The 22,076-nt window shown below is 51.4% G+C and overlaps 1 protein-coding gene across 3 annotated transcripts in view; it reads left to right on the top strand.

Moving 5' to 3' along the window:
• The window catches only part of LOC100119697, a 184,637-nt gene that overhangs the window by 23,294 nt on the left and 139,267 nt on the right, over positions 1 to 22,076 (top strand). For all 3 annotated transcript variants that reach the window (XM_031927209.2, XM_031927208.2, XM_008207042.4), the window contains exons 2-3: positions 7,053 to 10,683; positions 10,839 to 10,889. In XM_031927209.2, coding sequence (XP_031783069.1) covers positions 7,540 to 10,683; positions 10,839 to 10,889 — 3,195 coding nt within the window. In that variant the 5' untranslated portion in view covers positions 7,053 to 7,539. The remainder of the gene's footprint in view (positions 1 to 7,052; positions 10,684 to 10,838; positions 10,890 to 22,076) is intronic.

Here is a 22,076-nt window from a genome sequence, read left to right as displayed (position 1 = left end):
GCGAGAGAGGACGTATCGATTGTCGCGATAAAGCGAAAAAACTGAGAGTCGGGGGCGGGCGCCGTTATCGTGATTCGCAAAAACAGATTTCCACTCTCGTATACCTTTTCGGGATCGACAGTCGTAAATACCTCTCCGCCGACGAACTTTCGCGAAATATTCCCGCCATCAATCTCAATGGCCCTGGATTTCTCACCCTCCCTTTTGGCGCCCAAGAATATACCCGAAATAAAAACCGCGAAAATCCATAAATCTCACTCTGCGAGCTCTTCGCGAAAAAAGAGCTGCATATAGTAACAACAATGTCGCGGTACAGCCCCGTGTGGAAAAATCGATGAAGGCATAAATTAATTCACACGTACATATAACGTGCATGCACCGCCACAGAGGGAGAGGCGAACGCCGGTAATATAATTTTCGCGCAGGACTGCAGCAGCCGAGGCTGCCGATGGCACATATGCTGTCTATATGCGGCGCCTGGTAAATGTCGACGACGACTAAGAGGTCGTGTGTGCATGTGTCGCTGGCAAGTGTGGGAGGAAAAATGCGCGAAAATGTATACGTATGTGGTTTATGTCTCTTGCTCTGCGGTGCACAGAGCGTGTATATAGAAGCGGAGAGAGAGCACAGGGAAATGGCTGTAGTCTGGGTGATAAAGTCGAAGAGGATGGATTGGGTGATATTCGGGTGTATAATGGCCGGTATTTCGATTTTGGTTTTGAAGCACGTGCGCCGCGCGAATTCCATTTTTCTTTCGCGCCGCGGCCTACGCTTCCGATTTCGTATTCCCGCCGAGCTTTCGATCGAATTATTATCTCTCGTAAGTAGGTCGTTGCGGAATAGCGAAAGTTAAACGCAGGATAGTGCGCGGCAAGATCCACACAGCCGAGGTTTGGTAATTATACGGGGGGAGAGATAAAGTAGGCTCACGCGCGAGCGCCTGTTATTGAAGCGCGCTCTGTGTACTCGGGAGAACTTATTACGCATAATATTATGCTCCCGGCGGGAGCGAACTGCGAAATCAAGACGAGTTGTAAGAAACTTATTGAATGGCAAACAAGCGGCGCGCAATGTATAAGAGTTGCCGAACTGGTTTACCGGACTAATGGGGATGAAGGGGATGTATACGCCGGGGCGGGTTTGAGTGCGAGAAAACACAATTTGACTAATTCCTCGAGCTACTATCATCTCCCGGATAAGAATCCGTTACACCCCGATAAATTCAAAAATACACGTCGGACGAGAGCCTTAGAGTCGTGTTACAACGCGCGTCAGAAGCATATCGCGCGCTGCCAAAACGAGCGAGCTGCAGCAGCCCCTCCAGCAAATTAACGCGGCTCGAGCGCAAGTAGACCGTAAAGCCTGGAATTCGGCTGGTGCTTTATGCTCGGATATATATACATCGGCCATAGAGCTCTATATGGCGGGCCGTGCGCAAACGCGATATTTCGAAATCCGCGCGTTTCGACCTCTATTACCCCCTCAGCGCCAGGCGACAGCTCGTTACGCTGTTCCTTCTCTTTCGCGGACGCGATTCACACCTACACACAGAGAGACAGAGAAGGGGAGGGGGGAGAGAGCCTTTGTACCTGGGATTATGCAATTTTCGGTATTGTGAGGGAGAGCCGTAAGGGATTATGGAAATGCGCGCCGTTCGAAAATCCGATTCGTGAGTTTATGCGTTCCGAGAGAGAGAGAGAGAGAGAGAGAGAGAGAGAGAGAGAGAGAGAGAGAGAGAGAGAGAGAGAGAGGACGAGGGCCGGGCGGCGTGGTGCCGCTACCGCCGAGGGCCGTAGCTCATACACGTGTTGTTTTCATAAGAAAGCTCGCGAGTGATTATTCTTTATTTGCGTTGCTTGATTATTCCTTTACCGCGGTTCTTTTTTGAAATTTGAATTAAAACTATTGCCACTGTATTATACGCGCGTAAGCATGAATGATTCATGAGAGCCCCGTTTCTTTTCTCGGGAATCACTCTCGGAAATATTCGCTAAATGTGTAAATCGAACGGCGATTGACGGCCTTCTTCGTTTCGCGAGCGTCTCTCGAGAAAATTTGACTTTGCATAAACTACACTACGGGCGTTTGTCGGACTTTATAAAATCGACTTGAAATTCATATCGGAGAGGGAGCGGCTGCATAAGCAGCGCTCTGTCATCGCGCAAGCTCTAAATCACGAGTATTCTAATTGCGCGTGGCGCTCTCTTTCTCTCGAGGATCCAATAAAATTCAAAGGCGCTCTTGTATCGGAGCTTTGAAATTTCAACGAAGTTAAATTTGAGTTAACGAGGTTTCGAGAAAAATGCATTAAAGATAGTTGGGCGTATTGTCTCCTTAATAAAAGCCCACAAGAAGACAGAACTCGAGAGAGAGAGAGAGAGAAAGAGAGCAAAGCTGTTTTCGTTCAATTCAGCCCACACAGAGGGAGAACAACAAACCCGCAGTGTAGCGGCGCTAAAATCACAAGCTCGCCGGTGTACACACGGCATCGCAGATCAAGAGAGAGAGAGAGAGAGAGAGAGAGAGAGGGATAAGTCTTCGTCGGTTTAACGATGAAATAAGAGCAGAGCGGAAGCGGTCGCCTCTCTTAAATCGCGCTGGACACGTAAGCCCGTACACCGGAACGAGAGTTCGGAGGTTAAAGCAGTAGTTGGCTGCGGAAGGGGCAAAGGTGTATACGCCCAACCCAGAGTATACGCGAGGGGGCTAAGGCAAATATGTGCGCAGCCTCACCTGCGCGCACTTCCGCGGGGCACCGGTGTGCGCCGGAAATTCAGCTAAATAAGACGCTGCAGGGAAAGCGCTCGAGTGGAGGGCCGCAATTTTCGCGCGCGGATGTCGTCGAGTTGATTGTGCTCGGCTCTGTGTGTGTTTGCGCGTTTTTTCGCCCCCGCGCAAGGGGAACGATTCGAGGCGTTTATTAAAAATTAAGCGAATAAAAGAGAAACAGAATGGAAAATAGCGAAGAGAAGGAGAGAACATTCCCCCGGGAGGCGGAGAGGAGAATTTGTTTTTCTTTCGGCGGCCTTGCCCCGGATTCTTATATTTTTCTTTCGGCCCTCGCGCTTGCGCGCGCGTTTAATTACCACGACTGCTCGGCCCTGTGTAGCTCTCCTTTGCATTTGAATAAATTAAAATTCATACTGCTCATTTGTGTAAGTTATTCATTCCCGGCCGATTCGCGCGAGCTCTCTCTCTCTCTCTCTCTCTCTCTCTCTCTCTCTCGCTCCTTTCTCGCGATTTCTCCTCGGTATCCATAGTAGTGGAGCTTTCCCGCGACTGACTGCACTTAAAGTCGGCATTTTTCGTTCGCTTGTTTCCCTTTACGACGCCCTTTTACGCCCTACTGACATGCAAATTCCCTGCGTGTGCAGAGGAGGTTTGAACGGAGGCGTACTGCGCCGCTTGCAGCAGCGTACGGTTATGGCATTTTTGCCCGTGTGCAAGCACAAGTCGCAAGCTCTTTCACGGCTGAGCTGCAGCGAGGAGCTCTTTGAGTGCTTCGCTATCTCTCGCTCGGTAGCTTCTTGTAGCGGGATTTGTATTATTTATCAGACTCGCGAGCTACGTGGATTTCCTCTCCTTCCCCAGACATGTTTTTGGTAAATGCCGAAATCTCTCTTGAAATATCGCGCTGCGAAGTTTGCAAATGCACTCGGCGAATGCAATTATAAAAAGCGACTCCCTCGCGCGCTTATTACACGCCGTATTTGTGCAGCGACACGCGCTCGTAAACATTTTCCCCTCCGCTCGGCCGAAAATTCCGGGTCCCAATGGCTGCTACGACGACGACGAACTGATAAATATGCAAATCAGGGAAAAGGCCATCTCTCGATGAGCCGTAGGACCGACTTCTATATATCATCCCCCGTCGCCACATCGAAAGCTCGCTCGCCCATGAACTCTCCCGTCCCTTATTAGTTCGATGAAAAAACCGGCCGCTCTCTCGTTTCTTTCGGATAGGCATCGGCGTCCGTTATACGTCGAAAGTTTGACCGGGACATGAACCAGCTCGTTTATTCTTCTACCGACTGGCCGCACGATCCGCTTTCCGCCAAGTGAATATGGAGAGCCGGTTCGTTAAAGATGTGTTATTGGACAGTTGTTAACGCCGATATTCGAGTGGCTGTACACACACAGAACCACCTCGGGGTAGTCGTACGAACTTTCGTAATTTTATCAGAGCTTGCAGCTCTCGATAAACAAAACAAGCAGTTTAACGTATAAACTCGTCCGCTTGACGTTGCCTTGAGAAAAAAGCTGCCTCTCAATCAACGCGCGCGCGTCTTCGAATTAACTTTTTAATGGCTCGCTGCAAGCTGCTAAATTGGCGCGCAGAAAAAGGCGAGCGAGAGAGTAAGTAGGTGCGACCGGAGCGCGTCGTCGGCTACAATTAATTAGCGCCGGGAAATTTGCCAAAGGGAAATTAATTAATCACGGAGGTGACGGTGTGTGTGTGTGTGTGTGTGTGCCAAAGCTTTTCCGAAGAGTCTCGAAAAAACAATCAAGCGCACGCGACGATCGATTAATTTTCCCGGAAAATCATGTTTTCCCCGGGCAACGTGTAGCAGTCTCGATCTCTCAATCAGTAGGAGATTCGATTACGCCGGCTGCAAGACGGCTTCGTCGCTCTTTGGCAATCGATCCGAAAATATCACCGCCGTGCCTTGAGCTCGTGCTAACGAGGAACTAGCTAGAGATGCGCTCCTTTTTTTCCGCCGCTCGCTGCAAGCTCTTTGTTCCCCGCTTTGAGATACAAGGCGGAGCTTTGATTCTTGATTTTCTCCGTATAACGATTCTTCGATTGGATTTCGATGACAGTCAGGAATATCCTCGGAAAGTAGAGCCAATTCTGGGAAATACACACCCCGAAAGCCTTTGTTAAAAAAATCATCGACACGGTACATAACCGAGCAGAGCCAGAGCCACTCCCGCGGGCCGTTTGTTACCTGCCAGCTATTTGTTTCTATCGACGCGGCATACCTTTCAACTCGCTCTCCGTGGCACACACGCGGGACTGCTGGCAAAAGGAACGAGAGAGAGAGAGAGAGAGAGAGAGAGACAGCGGCAGCGAAGCACAAGTCGACATAAACAGACGAACGGACGGACACGCACTCGCGGGCCTCATTAGCTGCTGCAGAGTTGAAAGCGCCAGAGTAAAGCTTTCGCACCGGAGATAAAATAAGACGAAGGAACGAGCTGCACGTATACGAAAAAAAGAGAGAGACACGAGCCAAGGATGAGGCTAGAATTTTCAGCCCTGTCTTTTCGCTTGTAGCGGGCACGTGATGAGCGGATATTACCGACTCTCTCGGCGCGAGCTTTGATGGATCGTGGCTTGTTGGTAGAGTCCACTGTGCTCTCTCTATATACAGGAGACTCGGACGCGACACGCATTCGGAAATGTCCTCGCCGATACGCTCGCGGATGGTTGGATTATAGAATTTAGAGGCTGTAGCGGCGGATTTGGAACGAAAAATTGCGTAACGGCGTTATTTCGCGAGAGAGCGGCGTTATCGTGAATCTTTCCTCAGTACTCGCGTGCGAGTCGATTTTCCGTGAAAGGGAATGTACGTTATTCGAATAGTGGGCGTAATCTTTTCGAACGACGTCAGCCCTGGATTATCGGGAATGATATACCCCGGGCTTTTCGCGTTGATCCGATGTAGCGCAGAGAGAGAGAGAGAGAGAGAGAGAGAGAGAGAGAGAGAGAGAGAGAGAGAGAGAGAGAGAGAAAGAGAAAGAAATCACTCAGTCTTCCGGGGCCAATAATCGCGTTAAACTGTTTACCTCCAGTAGTAGGAGATCCCGTAGCAGCGATCGCTTCTCGCGATCGACTATATAAGGACATTAGTCGCGCTCAGCAGCCCTTTGCCGGAAGTTGAGCAAAGCCAAGAATCAGAGCTGCGCAACTTTGCCCATTAATCTCGGACGCCTCGAAGTTGCGCCCTGTGTAGCTATATAGATCGACAGCGTCTCTCGAGTAGGCATCAGCAACGAGCCGGTGACCGATGAGTCGTATACACAAGTTTGCCTGCGCGATGATGGAAAATCTGTGGAGGTATATAGAATGTATATCCATCCTGACCGGCGCGGAAAAGATTATCCTCCTCGTCGCTCTTCGCGAAATTGAAACGGCTCCGAGGAGGAGAAGTGTTTCAATGGCTTTTTGGTCGAGACGAGAGCGAGCGAGCGAGCGAGCTTTCTTCTGGCAAATGCCTCTTGCCGTCGTAGATTCGATGACTGGCGGAATAGATTGCGAGATCCATATCGTCGGCGCGCTGAGCTTTTACTGCTCTCTCTCTCTCTGGAAACATCGATCGCTGGCTCTCTCTCTCTCTCTCTCTCCTTCGTTTTTCCTATTATTTCAGTCGGAACGTTCTTATGTAGGTTAAAAAGGCCGACGGGGGGGGGGGAGTAATTGCACGAAATATCTTATTGTCGCAATCCGTCTCTTTCTCTCTCTCTCTCTTTCTTTTTCTCTCTCTCTCTCTCTCTCTCTCTCTCTCTCTCTTCCCAGACGTCTGCGTATTTTCCTTCTTCCTTCTTTCTCTCTTCCTCGTCGAGAGAGAGAGAGAGAGAGAGAGAGAGAGAGAGCCGGCCGAGAGTTGGAGGCAGTTTTTATTAAGGAACGCAGTCTGTCTTTTTGCCCCGTCTGAACTGATCGCTCGACATTATCGGAGATGCTTTAGTTAAGGCACTTTGCCTGTTGCTCTCGCTTTCCAGCGCCTTGCTTATTTTCGACGTGCTTATTTCGCAATGAGATAACGACGACGGATAAGTCCCTATCATTAACCCCGATGATGTTCTCATATCCGTTAAATTTTTCAATCTCCCGACGAAAAGCGCGCGGATATGTAGAGAGTAATCAGCGGGAAAATTTTGCCCCGCGCAATAAAAGCACACACCGCTATCCATTTCAAGACTTACAGATGGCCGGATTATCGCGCTAGCGAACCCGCTTTCGGCCACAGCAGCAGCTCTCGTTTCGTCGCGATGAGCCTGGCCTAGCCGGCGCTCGTTCACTAAAGCACGATTCGTTTGTTTCGCAGGTAAACTCGTTCGGGCGTGGCTCGCGCTTAATTGAAAGCCACGCGCGAACATAAAGCAGCGGAGGAAAGAAGAACGGCGAATGGAGCCCCGCTGAAATTGGATCGGGCCGCGGGGACGACGATGGCAGGACGGCGACTCCCGGATTATGGATCGTCGCATGGCCCGACCACGGTTACTCAGCAGCGGTGACGATCGGCCGCCTGTGTATACACTAGAGCCTAAGATATTCTCGTCAGGCCTGCAACGGAGAGCCTAAGAGCATTTTTAGAAGTCCTTTTTTAGACGAGCTTACAAGTCCAGGATACACGTCCCCGTTTTTTAGCGCGTAGTCACCCAGTCAATTACTATAGATGTCCCTGGCGGTGGCGATCGTAGCGCTGCAGAGGCGCCGTGAATTCCGCACCGCCAGTCCCCAGTAAACCCGTCACGGTGTGTGGTCTGGGGCGCATTCTCGGCTACATCGGCGCCAGGCCGGTGGGCGCCGCCATGTCGTCCCAACAGCAGCAGCAGCAGTCCGGCTCGGGTTTCGGCATCGACGGCAAGCCGGAGGAGGGCAGTCGACAAAATGGCCGCGCATCGGCTGACATCATGGCGGACGTCGCAAAGGCGGACATGTCCAACGGCTTCGAGCGTCGCTCGTCCAGCCAGACTCGACAGCAGCCAGCGGAGAAGGAGTCCAACGCCAAGAACGAGCAGCAGAACAATCACCACCACAGCCATCAGCAGCAGCAGCAGCACTTGGAGGAGCGACCGGCGTCGGTGCCGGTGCTCCTGACTCACCAGCCCTACCACGACAACATCGTGATCGACAGGCTGCAGTTCGTCCAGCAGGGCGGGGCTCAGCCGATACCGGTCCACGCGACCGCACAGTACGCCCCGGAGTACGTGATCGCCGCGCCCGCGGACTCCTTGCAGTACTCGCAGATCCACGGCGCCGTGTACAACGCCCAGGGACAGTACGTCTCCAGGGATCCCAGCTTCAGGGACTCGGCCCTCTACACTCAGATAGCACCCCAGGGTGCCACCTACGTCCAGCAGGCGCCCAGCGGACAGCCTCCGACGTACTACGCCAGCAAGGGCATGTCGGCCCAGCCGGTCGCCGGGGGCTACGTTCACTTCGCCCCGCAGATCCACTACAGCCAGTATCCCCAGACGGTCATGAACACGGCGCCCTACGGCTCCCAGAAGAGCATGTACCCGCCGCCGCCGCAGTATAGCCAGCAGCCACCTCAGCAAACCGTCTCGGCCCAGCACTCGCCGAACCCGCAGAGGTTCTCCCACGAGCTGTCGCAGTACCAGGCCCAGCCGATCATTCAACCCATCGCCAAGAACGTCGGCGGCCACAGCGCTCCGGCGCCACCCGAGAGACCGTCGCGAGGCCCTAAACCCATGGTCCCGCCTCGCATCAACTCCAAGATCACCCACGAGTCCGGACACCGCAAGTCCGCGAGCGTGGATGTTCCGAATGCGCAGAAATCAAAAGGCTCGGCGGAGGGCAGCAACGGGAACGAGCAAGGAAGCCAGCAGCAGACGACCCAGGAGTCTCAGCAAGGGGACAGTCGCTTTGTCCAGGTTACCGTCAATCAGAGCCCGCGTACTCGCCAAGACGGATTGTTCATCGACGCGAATGGAGAACCGTTGAAAGATCAGTCGCAGCCGCAGCAGCAGCAGCAACAGCAAAGCGGCAACAGCGAGGCGAGTGACGACTGCGGAATCTACGTATCAAGACCGGAGCACCGCAAGTCCGTTTCGGTCGACGTGACCAGCAGTTTCCAGCGTCGCAACGACACCATCACCTTTACGTTTCCGGGCGATGGAGCCGCCAACGCCCAGCCCCAGCAGGAAGCTCCGATCCTGCTGACCGCCCGTAAACCCGTGCAAGTCGCTGCCACTAATGCGCCGGATAACAACAAACCCGTGCTAGAAGTGAATTCGGCTCCGGTCTTTCCACCGGAGCAGCAGCAACAGCAGCGCAGGATTGACGTCAACGCGGCCATGCGGATGTCGCCCATGCCGGTCCTGCCAGCGCTGTCCGTGGTGCCCAAGGGCATCCTGGTCAGCGGCGAGCGCAAGTCCGTCGAGTGGAGCAGTCTCAGCCCGAACCAGCGCATCGTCGTGCCGCAGGAGAACCGGCGCTCGGACTACTTCGAGGAGCACCGCCGGTCGCCCATGACGGTGGACGGCAAGCGTTTCGAGGAGATCCGCAGATCGCCGATGGCGTTCGTACCGATCAGGGACGCCAATCCGGCCGAGCGCATCAATCAAAAGAGCCCGAACAACCTGGCCAACCAGGCCTTCGAGAAGACGCGGGCCGAGCTGGCCATGTGGGCGGAGCAGCGTCAGCGGCAGGAGATCGAGAGCAGGATCTCGATGCAGGGCCGCGAGATGTTCACCACGAGTCCTCGCTCGCGCAACCCGTCCGAGGAGAGGCGGCCGGACAGCAGGAGCTACATACAGGTGGACAAGGAGACGCGCATGGCGGTGCCGTCGTCCGCGTTCCAGCCCATCGCCAACATCACTCCCAGCTCGATCATGGAGCAGCGGCGTCACCTGCGTCACGTCAGCGCGGACCTCACCAAGCACATGGATCTCACGCGCAAGGAGTTCGACGACCAGCACCTGACCGGCTCGGTCATCAACCTCGGCACCACAGCCACCTCGACGGCCACGGCCAACGTCATGTCGCAGCGAGCCAGTCCCAGTCCCAACATCTGCTTCCAGTACCCGGCGCTGAGCGAGGCCAAGCTGGACACCAAGATGGCGCTGAGCATCGTGACGGACTTCAACGAGCCGGCGTCGAAGCCCCTGGAGCAGGTGGACCACATAATCCACAGCCACCGCAAGAGCCAGAACCATCCGCAGAACATCCTGAGCATCGCGGGCAAGGGCCACGAGAACTCGCAGAACCACTCGGAGCAGGCGAACGACAAGTCAGAGGGCCAGCCGTCGCACAGCCAGCAGATCCTGCACAACCAGCAGAGCATCGACTTCATCTCGGAGAAGCTCAGCCAGTGCGAGCGCCAGCAGAGCGACCTCCAGGCCAAGCTCCAAAGCCTGCAGAGCCAGAACGAGATCCTGGACAAGGTCGCCCAGTACCAGTACCAGCAGAACGACCTGCAGACGCGCATGCACAGCCTGCAGCTCCAGAGCCAGATCGCCGAGAAGCTCAGCCAGAAGCAGAGCTCCGAGTTCTCGCAGTCGAGCTCGCACAGTAGCAGCGACCAGGAACAGACGAACAAGGTCATCCTGAACCAGTGCATCAACGCCTCGAGGCAGCTCTACGGCCAGCCTCTGCTCACCACGGTCCCGCCCCAGATGCACGCGAGCTACATCAGCGAGCGCGTCTCGCCCAGGCTGCAGTTCCAGGAGGACTCTGACTGCGACTCGATGCAGATACCGAGCATCTCGCAAATGCCGCTGCCCAGTCTCACGCAGTTCGACAGGGCGGACGTGCTGAGCAGGGGCTCGTACACGCAGCTCCAGCAGCGCGGAGACAATCTCGACAGCATCCCCTGCTCGCAGATGAGCCTGGCATCTCTGGGGAGCCTCAACTTCACCGGGACGCTGAAGAAGGTGCCGCCCGAGAAACCACCGAGGACCTCGCTGATTGTCCAGTCGCCCGACACCGAGGTGACTGCTCCGATATCGCATGGATGTTTGTTTGACGTTTTCCGTTTGCGTAGCCTTTATAACTTTTACGTTTGCATATTGCCTTTCGATGTAGCTTTCAGCGCCTTTGCGGGAAAAATCGACGAAGCTAAACAAAAGGGTATGTTCTGTTGCAGAGCAACCGGAGCCAGCCAGCCATAGGACTGAAGCACACGTCAAAGGCGCGGGTGAGTACCTTACTGCACTATACCTCATATACACATATTCAATCTTAGCCTTCAATACAATATTACGTATATTCAACTCCGAAGGGAGAGAGAGAAAGTTCTCCCGACTGCAAAGTATTCCGTGTGTATATTTTGCAATACCCCGCTGGCAAAGCCGGCGGCGACACAAAGCCCGCGCGCGGCGGCGGCATGCAATCTAAAGTTTTTAACGCCCGCGCATCGCTCCTTTGCCGCCGCGGCTGTTTGAGATTCAGCTTTGCCTTCGATAGGATTTTCTGACCGGAATACCCCTTTCGAAAAGTAAATTCCGCTGCGCCGGCAATGCTTTCCCTCCTCGGGTTTGCTCGCTGAGGAGACAAAGCGTCGTCGCGATTCGACGGCTGCTACCGGCTATAGAGAGTGAGAGAGACGTACAGAAAGGCAAAAGAGCCTTTCTCGCCGCCGCCTACGCTGAATACCGGCGTAAAACACTTCCGGTTCACGTACGCGAGCAGAGCTTGCCGCTGCACGTCCGGCGGCGCGAAATTCCAGTAGCAGTTAGCTCCCCCTCGCGCATCCCGTAAAATGTGCGCGTATCTCTCTCTGCGGCGTAAAAAATTATATTTTCGGCAAGCGCTGCCGACGGGCTGTATATACTCCTTCTTTTTCCCGCGCGTCTAGTTTTTGCCGGCGCCGCTGTCACTTGCAGCGGAAGAATCTGCGGAGAATTTTAATGGAAACGTAATTCCCGGAGCATGAAGTGAAAACTCTCGAGTTGCGGCTGCGTGCGCTTGTCGTGCCATAACGCACTTGATTAACACACACACACACGCGCGCGCGCGCGTGCGATCGCCGCAACGAAGATAATACGATTCGCTGAAAGTTGCCTCGCCGATCCACTATAGTGTATTAAGCACTCGACTGCGTCGTTTAAAGCGCGACCGATACGACGACCCCTGTATACTCCGTGTATGTGTGTATGGCATTGTCAAATCCAATGGCATTCCGCGGATCGCGCGGCCGTATTTTCCATAATTAGAGGTGTGCGCATGCATCTCTTGCATTATTGAAATTTCATCTATTCGAGCTCCGCGGCGAAATACCTTATCAGTGTGGGTGTATATGTATATAGCCGCTACGGGCGGTGGCACACTTATTAAAGTGTCATTACGGCCAGGCTCTCGCGGTCATTATAATTCGTCCGGCGTATAATGGCCGGCAACTTTTGGAAAACGATAACAATGCAGCGAGCGACAGAGGCTTCAATTTTGCCCCGACGACAAATTCGCGGATTATTTGAATTTCGACCTGAGCATAACGAACCGAGCGTGAAATTTTCAATAATTATCCTTGTGCGTGCGCACGTTGTCGTATGTATTTTCGAGAATGTATATAAAGAGAGCGACTTTTACGGGAATTTAAATCTAATCCGATCGGGGATCAGCCTTCGGATATAGAACTTCGGGGATACACACTCTAATCCCCTGCTGATACCGAAGCTCCGCAAGATATCTCGGGGCCGGATAAATGAAACGCTTGTATCTCGCTCTACGTGCACATCGACTAAATAAATAATCGTTTCGGGTTGGCAGTGGTATAAGCTGCGCTAAATTTGACAATTAGCCTTTCGTTCGGCGCAAGTATACGACGTGGCAAACTGCTGTTTTCAATTATTCGCGGCCATTCGGAATTCAGCTTGCGATTTTCAAACGCATATTTGAATCGATTTGTTGACATTATTCTTCCGCGTCCCTTTTACGTGAAACAGCAGCTATAAAGCTACATAACGACGTCCGAATAAAGCCATTTGGATGCCGGCGCGTCGCGTGCTTTTTTTCGAGCTTTTAAAAACTTTCGTTTCAGCGAGGGGCGGACCAAACTTTGGGGGTACATAATTTTCGAGAGCTTCCCGGAAAAAGTGCACGAGCTAAAAACGCACATCAAACATTGAAACATCCGCGATTAAAATGCCGAGGTTGGACTTTTTTTTTCAATCCTCAAAGCCGATTATACCGTCCCGCGACGTATCAGTCATTTCCGGTCTCTGTTATATTCGCGTGTATTATACAGAGGGCATTGGAGAGCCGGAAAAATTGAGAAACATCCACTGGATTAAACGCGTTTAGTACGATACACGCAAAGCGCAATATTGTTTGACTTTCATTTCCAAGCCGTGTGTAACAACGCGTTGAATACAACATGAGAGCAGCCCCTGCTCTCATGAATTCCATTTGAATTTTATACTCTCGCGGGCGAAAAGGGCGCGTAAACAATTCGCTCTTCTGCATCCAGTGTACACGCAAAAAAAGGGGCAGCTAAACATCGCGCATAATTAGGAAACTTGACCCAGTGCGCTGTAGTCCTTCCGAAAAAACCTCAGCCCCTCGATCAATCGACATCAAAGCAGTCGCCGCGCGGCCTCTCCACAATAATCCTCGACTATGTGCATAGCAGCAGTGCAGGGAGCGGAGGTAACGAAAGCCCTGGCGATGTATATCCACTGGCCTCGTTTCCACTGTGGTTGCAGGACAAGTGGATATACCATCGAGGACGCTGCAGTAGCGACGAGTCCTTCAGCATTATATTCCGTGGCGGCCGCGTTAATCCCCAGCAATGGCTAATTAAATGTACGCGTTCTTTTTATACCCCTCCCCCTTGCGACCACGCGCGTGTGTACATATGCGCGCGTTGGGCTCTTCTTTTATTTCCGCGGGCTTTTTCGCTCTCTTCCCTTCGACGTCATTAACGTTTACGTTCGCTGCTTAAAGAGTCGCGCCCGAGCGAGCGTTCCCTTTACGAGCGCCGGGGATTTGTATTTTTACGCGAACGCGTGTAGAGTTTTTAGTCCGTCTCTCTCTCTCTCTCTCTCTCTCTCTCTCTCTCTCTCTCTCTCTCTGTGCTGAAGCGGTGCCGCCGTCGCTTCTTCTTCGTGCGCTGCTGTGTATAATGGGGCGTGTGTACTCGAAAAGGGCGGTGGTCGCGATGTGTAGCTACCCACTGTTTTCCGGCTGGCAGAAATTTACAGGCGACTCGACGTCGTATATTATACACGAGCCTCTATCTCTTTGAGAGTTACTGTAAAGTGGCTGGACTGTGTTGCTGCTTCGATTTTCGAATTTTCTCGTTTCGCGTTCCGTTGCGGAATAGAGGATTTGAGAGAACGCATCCGTCGCGTGAAATGCAAATCGCGTTCGTTATTACGACGCTCTTTTAATATACTCGGCTATTCTTCCGTTTTCAATTTTTGCGAATTTGCATGCAGCCGCGTACACCCTATCGCGATCCAAGCAGCGCCTCGTTAATGACTGTTCTTTATGGGAGTGAAAAAAAAATCAACGCTCGCTTACAAATGAACGTAAAAATATAAGAGTGTCATTCCATGGGACGTAAAATGACTTTACAATGTAGCCATAAAGCAGCGGTCAATCTTTTTCTCTAGGGCCGCGTTTTTTTCCGCGGTGTATAACGGCCCCGGCCTGTAATTACGCGAGCGGAATAAATAAAGGAGGCGCGGAGATGAGTGAACAAAAAAAAAAAAATACACCGGCTAATGACTCGCGGATGCTGTAGCATTGACATCGTTTCGCGAATTGATAGTTTGACTTGTCACGAAACTTTTTTTTCATTTGCTCGGAGAATTCTCGCGAACCGATGCAGATTTCAATACGCGTATGTGTATAGAGTAAACGTTGACGCGGATATATCGTCAGTTGGCTGTATTGTATTTTCAATTACGCGCCTTCAAAGCTTCGACGGCGGCGGATTTCGACGAGCCGGCATAAAGTTCGCAGCTTTTTTATTTTCCTTTAAAGTGTTTGATCAACTGTTTCAACTTTCGCAATGTTTCATAAAACTCGACGAAGCGGTGTATACGCGCGTATACGTTGTACAGCCGACGCGATTTATCGCTGCGAAAGTTTGCTTTAATTTTTTCCGCTCATATCCGATCCGCAAACGCGCTTAAAGCGCGAATACAATACTATACACTTTTCGTCGCCTTGAATAAGTACGTACGAGCCATTGCGCCATTTCAGCGAGCAAATAAAGTGCTCGTCGTCGGAGCCGGTGTAAAAAAGTCCAATTTCGAAAAACCAACACACATACACACACACATACACACATATACATATTCCCCGATAAAAGTGAGCCGTCGACGACTCGCTCTCTCGTCTCATCCAGCAGCAGCTGCACAGTTTGCATAGAGCCACCTTAGCTCTCGCGCCGCCGCCGACATCGTGCGTGTCTGCCATACAAACCAGCCGCTGCTCGTCGTCGCGCCTCGATAGACATCCGCGCGCACAGACGGGCGAAATCCCGCATCGATTTTCCCCTTTGTTTTCACTCGCTTCGAGAGATAGAGAGCCCAAGAGTCACGAACACTTACTGGAGGCCCAGGAAGGAAGAGCCGCCGCCGCCGCCGTTGCATCAGGAAGAAACTAGCTCGAGAGTTTTTCCTGGCTCTCGACGTCCTCTGCTCCCGTGTACAGAGAAGGGACGACCCGCGACTCGGGAAAAGTTCGCCGAGTCGTACATACATCCGAGTGGAAAAGTTTCTTCTGCTAGTAGTAGGTATACACAGTCGCGCGTGTGCCAAGTATAACGCGGCGGCGCAGTTTTGTTTCTCGATTCGTAATCGACGCGCCACGCGCAAGAGCTGCAGGGAGAGTTTAAAGCCCTAGAGCTTTGAGCCGCTTCGGACGACGACGGCCTTAAGTTCGACTGTGTGCGCGGACGTGCGCGCACGCGTACGAGCATGCAAAGTGCTTCTTCCGCGCCGGATCTCTACTGGCTTGCTGGATGCGAGATTTAGCGAGCTTGTAACGCCCCTCGCGTGTGAGCAGGAGCTGTAAAGAGATACGAGAAGAGAGAACTTGGCCATTTGATTATTTCGATTGCGGCTGTGCGGTCTATCGATAATGCGCTGGATTGATTGGTTAACCGACTTCGTTAAAATCTATTTCTATATAGGTCTACTAGATAAGACCATCAAAACAAATGACTCCAGGTCATCACCGCTGCAGGTCGGTTAATGACACGTGTATGCGCAGACTCGGGCTTTAGGACAAGCGCTTCGGATCCGTCTTAACGATCGCCGCGAGCGAACTGCAGCCCCCTCGGCTGCTGGATATACCCGTATTGTGTATAGCCGACATATGACACTGACTGGTTCAAGTACCCTGATCATGTTGGATTGCTCGCTCGTCGCGGCGTAAAGGATTAAGAGCGATATCTCGATAGTACACCTTTCACAACGCGGACAAGCAGCTCTCTTTCCGAAGGGCATCATTAGCGCTCATCTCGTCGTCAGCAGCAGGAATATACGCGTTATTCTGCTAATCTCGTTGAAATTACATCCGCGAGCATTTTCAAAGCTGTAGAATCCATTAGCGGGGGGGGGGGGGGGGGGACACTCTGGAAACGAAATATATTCCGTTTTTGGTTAAGCAAATTACCTTCGTTTAAAACTCGAACGGAATTACGCGCGCAATACGGTGAACAAAAGGCACTTTCAAAGAGGCCGACCGTTGAATTTCAATTAACGACCGACAGCTCGTTTCCCTATATTCCAAGAAATATTATTCGCGAATTTCATCAGCGAATGGGAGTCTACTGCAATGCGATCAAAGCTCTACTACTACGCGGATCTTCAAAATCGAAGCGAAAGGAAACAGCGTGTGTAATACCGGCGATGGATTCCGGAAAAAATTGTTAATATCGAAAAGAAGCTCTTCTTTAAAGCCGACGTTCCGTGAATCGATTTTCTGCCCTCTACACTATACACACCATGCACATGACGCGGCGCACCGCAATATAGGGAAGTAGCTCGGGGCAAAAACGCTGGGTTTTGTACGAGGCCAGGCATCGGTCCAGCTAATCTGCATCTCGTAACTCGTTTTTGTAAAATCGAACGTCCGCGCGCGTTCTATTTTTTAATTCTAAAAATTCAAAGCCCGAGAGTGCAAAAAAAAGAAAGAAGCAACCACGCCTGTTCAGAGGCGATGCGTACCACGGGATCATCATTTAAACGAGATTAAACCTTCAAACGCAAAAAGCGTACGAGCTTCATTCACCGTTCGCTCGTCAAAATATTTAACCAAGCCCCCAGCGTCGAGTATAAACCTGCGATATCCTCTCTGCCGGTGCATTGAAGCTCTGAAGACGTATTATGCGTACAAGCGGAGTCGGCTTCAAAGCGAATAAGCATTTTTATAACGCTTCTTGATCCTGTCGCTTCCGGATCGTTTATATTCATCCCTCTCTCGGGCGCTGCACGTCGGTAGTTTATAATCCTTTCGGTTCGATCGACGGTTTCCTCGCGAGCCTTGGATTTGTCCCCGGGGCTTAAGGTTCTTATGATTTCATCCTGTTCCTCCTCGATTTGCTTATGCTTATGTGCAGGCTGAATGCACGGATTCGACGTTTTGAAGATATTTCAAGCTTCATCTCAACAGCTGATATAGCTGGTGAAAACTTGAAGGACACACCGGGTAATTCATTTCCAGCGTTCATATTTCTCGGCAGCCGCGCGCGAAAATGCCATTTGCCGAGATGAGATATTACAGCGAGTTTCATGGATTTGTTAAACCCCCACACTCGAAATGTATTATTGCACTTCTTAAGCTTACGAATCTGTTGAGTCAACATTTAAAGCTCTGAAATGTATTATTACGCAGCCGCGCATAAAGAACACTTTCAAACGCTTTAGTCCGCGCGCTTATAGCGAGGCTCGCGCATATTTCATACGACATCTGTTCTATAAAGATCTACGAGGAGAACCTGCGCATACGGGAATAATATCGCGCAGCGCGTAAACTCGTTCGCTGCAGTCGAGAATTTTTTTTTTTTTGCATCAGCGAGATCGCGGTTATACCGTGTATGGGATTTATTTTTATACGCGTATGTATAGAAATGTTGGAAGCGCAGTCGGGACACGGATCGAGAGAAAATTAAAACACCATCGAGCTGATACTTCCATTTCGCTTCTCCAATCGGATGACTATTTCAATTCACTGCATTGTTTCGATCGCCGCGTGTATACCGCGAGATTAGATGACTTCTCGAAAAACAGATTGGAATAAGCATTTGGCAAGCTATAGATATTGGGATTCGACTTGGGAAGGCAGTCGCGACGCCTGCGATAAAAAGTTCGCGCAATTTCTCGATAGGAAAAAGTTAATTACGATCGAAGCCCGAAGGCTAAGAGACGGCTATGAATTCCAACAATAATCATTTCCGGGGTCAGCGAGCAATTACCCAGCGCGAAAATGAAGTCATAATATCCACTTGAACTAAATTCGGCTAAGCGGCTTAGCCGTGCGGGCTTGATGCAGAGCCGACGACGATGGCAAACGAGTCGCTAGAGCCTTCGTTCTCTGCTTACGTCGATTTTCATCTACCAAGCTAACAACTAATTTCTCGCGGTCAAAGGGAGTATTTTGCAAAAATACTCGCCGGAGAGGACAGAGAGCTCAATAACCACAAACGTTCAACGCATACGCAGCCAGCAGCAGCACAGCTCGGTTGATTTATCGACTCGATGTAGCGAAGCCAGTCGTGTACCGCCAACACTTGCAACGCGGAGGCGACATCGGGCATCTACTCGCGCGCTTTAATTAATCCAGAAACGCTGATCCGCGTCTGTCTCCGAGGCGACTATAGCGCAGCTTTAATCGAATGAATTCCATAATCGCGCGACCCGACCGCTCTGATGCTCTGTTCTCGCTGAATATTCATATTTACACGCGGAGGGCCCACACACGCGAGGCAAAAAGAATGGGATTAGGATTTGCGAGTTTTTACCCGGGTCTCCGTTCTTTTACTTATGAATCGTAAAAGCTCACGCGCGAGCTGAATTTTTTAATCAAAGCCGTGAAGGAATTCGCGTAAAAAATTTATCAGCGCGGCGAAACAGCCCGCATCTCGTGTGCGCACACGCGAGGTATGCTATGCGTGAAAAGGTGTTTTCATATGGAATTCTAGACAGTCGCTCTGATGATTCTGACATTAGGACGACCGAAATGTACTCACCAATAAGTGTAATCGAGGCGAAACAGGCGCTACATCCTCACGTTTGTTTATATCAAACAGGAGCCTCGGTGAGTCGTCGCCAAAGCGTACGACATCGCCACCTGTCGAGCATCTCCCACAAGCTCCTTCGAAGCCGCCTACTCCACCCACGCTTCGAAAGATCCCTGCCGTACCGGCGATCGATTCACCTATGGTACAGTAGAGAGCCAAGCACGCGACTCGATCCATAAAACGCGCGCTACTTTTTCGTCCCCTGAGAGTCTAGCGCCAGAGGGATGAAAGCGAGCGAAAGTAGGTATGCGGCACAGCTTTTTCGGTATGGCCTTACCCTGTGCATTTGCATTCGAGAGAAAAGCACACAAAAGTATACCTACACAGAAGATGAAGAGGCGTAAGTTGGAATGCATAAAACTGCGCTCTTTATTAGGGCCGGAGGGCTAACAATGCCGAGGCATTATGCCACAAGAGGCCCGCGCGTTTTGACTAGAAAAGAGCGCAGTCGTTTCTCTCCGGCGCGACGTCTGCTCTCGTTTGCGAATATGGACTGTCTTTTCGGAGTTAGCTTAGTTGGCTTTTATTCGGGTTTATCGCTTTTGGAAAATTCGACAGGAATGCGGCGTTTGCCGACCAATTGTTTTGATCATCCCTAATGCGATCGAGCTCGCGGCAACGATACGAATTCGGTTCGATTGGCAAAAGCAATCATTTAATTAATTAGTTTCTGCGGGAGCGGTGGGATTGAAATGCATACACCGGAAGCGAATTAAATCTACTTATATAAATTAGTTCGAGAACGATCGATAATTTTAAAAAAGTGCTCGCTCGAACAGAAGCAATAAAAGTTTGAATAGCTCACGAACTCTGCGCGACTGCAGAGCTGTTGTTTCGAATTAATTGTTGCACTTGGTTTTTTATTTCACCTTCGTTCCGTTGCTCCATCCATCCGGCGCACACGAGTTACACAATGTAACTCGTTGTAATCGTCGCTTTATCGACTTTTCGCAGCGGAATCGCCAGGCCAGGAATAATTGACGGACAAAATAGAATGTTTATTATTACCAGCCGCTCTATCGTATGTGTGCAGTAACGAAGGCCCGCAGTATAGAAGAAAAAGCCACAAAAATCGATTGAAAACCAGCAGCAGCAGCCACGAGTCTATACCTCCCCAAACTCCGGCTATATTAAATAAGCCAAAACGAAATTGCTCTCCGATCGACCCCCCATGCACCGCAGCACACACCATAGCGCGCATCGTTTCCCTCGGCTCCCCTCGTGACCGTCAGGCGGCGCTGGGCTCTCGCGCAGCCGAGCGAGATCGAGCTATCCCACAACAGCCGCGAGCGCGAGAAAGAGAGAGAGAGAGAGAGGAGAGAGAGCAACGCAAACGAAAGGTGGCGGCGCTCAGTGGGAAACCCATCCGCGACGTCCATGTCAGTCTGTGTTCGAGCGTTCCAGCGCTCGGTCGTGCGTTTACCGTACACTTGTCTGTTTCTCATCTCAGCTCTATATACATACAGTACGCGCAAATAAAAACACAAGGCGTTAGTGCGACGGGAGCGGGCAGAAGGTGTTTTAACTTACGAGGAAAGTTCGCGAGGAGAAAAGGATAGGAAAACTGAGTCTGCAGTGTGTGCGCTGCGTCGAGAGGAGGATTTTTACGGTAATTACAAGCGCGGGTAAACAATGTGCGCGTGAGCCGGAGATTTACGCGCCGCGAGGGAAACCTTGACACACACACACACACAGAGCAGCAGCAGCAGCAGCAGCAGCAAGATAAAGGAGAGAAGAGGAAGAAAGTTCAGTGAAGTGAAAAAGTGTAGCTAGCTGGTATCTCGCGGAGGCTGCAGCGCGCGAGTAAATAAGGCAGGGCGCAACATTCTTCGAGGAAGGAAAAAAGGAGGAGGATCCACGTAACCGGCTACGGCACAAAGAGGAGAGAGCGAGAGCTGTGTGGTTCCTACTACCTGTTCGCCGGTCCATAGTGCCCCTTAATCACGAGAGCGCGCGAGCGCTGCTTGCGCAGGGCCCTCCAATCTCGTCAGTAAGCAGCAGCAGCGATGCAACCGGAGCCCGGTGCGCAAGATGTGTCATTTCGGAGCCGCGACAGCAACACTGCCAGCGCTGATTATAGCGACGCTGAATTATTCTCATCAACGCCGGGACGCCGGTCGTACGTTGTTCTCGCTCGGCGCTGAATCGCCTGTTGGCCCGATAAGATAGAGCGAGCTGAAAGTGCCTTCTGCGGGCTGCTTCGCGATAAAGGGCTGAAAGGTGTACGCGCGCGCGCCTACCAGGGTCGTTGTCCTCCTGCGAAGGAAGATTCTCCGGCGATATAAGCTATACAAGAGGAATCGTACTTTTGAATTTCCCGCCCAAGTGCTAACTCTCGGTGCTACACGAATAAAAGAGCGGTGCTGCAGTGCCGGTGTTTGTAAACAGAGGCTCTTGAATTCGGCGCCGCTGTCACTAAGTCATAACAAGGTAGATATTCCTCGCATTAGCATCGTGTGTGCACAGCGGATAAAAGCCGCAGGTGCAGCGCTGTGGATACACACACACAAACACGTTGACCGTGTCCTATCTATCTCTCCTCGTTGGATGCCAGCGTGTGCGCGATTGCACTTTATCGCCGTGTGTGTTTTATGGTCTGTTTGGATGAAAAGAGGCGGTTTTTATGTTGCCAACGCACAGCGAATGTCATGTACTACTCGTCTAATCGTAAAAAGGGGAGTATTTTTGAGCTAAGCACTGTTGCTTCGAAATCAATTTTAGTCACGGAGCACGAGCTTTTGTATTCCGAAGACACCGAGCGGAGTTTTGGGATTCGTGCCAAAGTAATAAACGTATAATGAGCGTAATTCAGTTGGTGGAAATGAAAGTCGGAGAAAAATGCCCCCGTACACTCGTTGCCTAATGAACGATAAATAAACTCGCTCTCGCGCGCTGATGTGATGTAAGCTTTCCTCTCTGTTTATTTATATTCACGGGAACGATTCTCAAACATTCTCGCGTGGCAAAATAGTACGAATTAATTTTCTCTCCTCGCTCGGAGAGAAATTCTCGAAATACTCGAAAAGTTTAATCGATGCGGGGGGGGGGGGGGGGGATTCTCCCGTCGAAGAATTTCAAAAGCACGAGCGGCGGCGAGCCAACAAAGCTGCGCAAAACTCCCAGACGAAT

The sequence above is a fragment of the Nasonia vitripennis genome, chromosome 3 (assembly GCF_009193385.2).
Source record: "Nasonia vitripennis strain AsymCx chromosome 3, Nvit_psr_1.1, whole genome shotgun sequence".
In the NCBI taxonomy this organism is placed as follows: Eukaryota; Metazoa; Arthropoda; class Insecta; order Hymenoptera; family Pteromalidae; genus Nasonia; species Nasonia vitripennis.
This window is presented reverse-complemented; position numbering and strand designations above follow the sequence as displayed.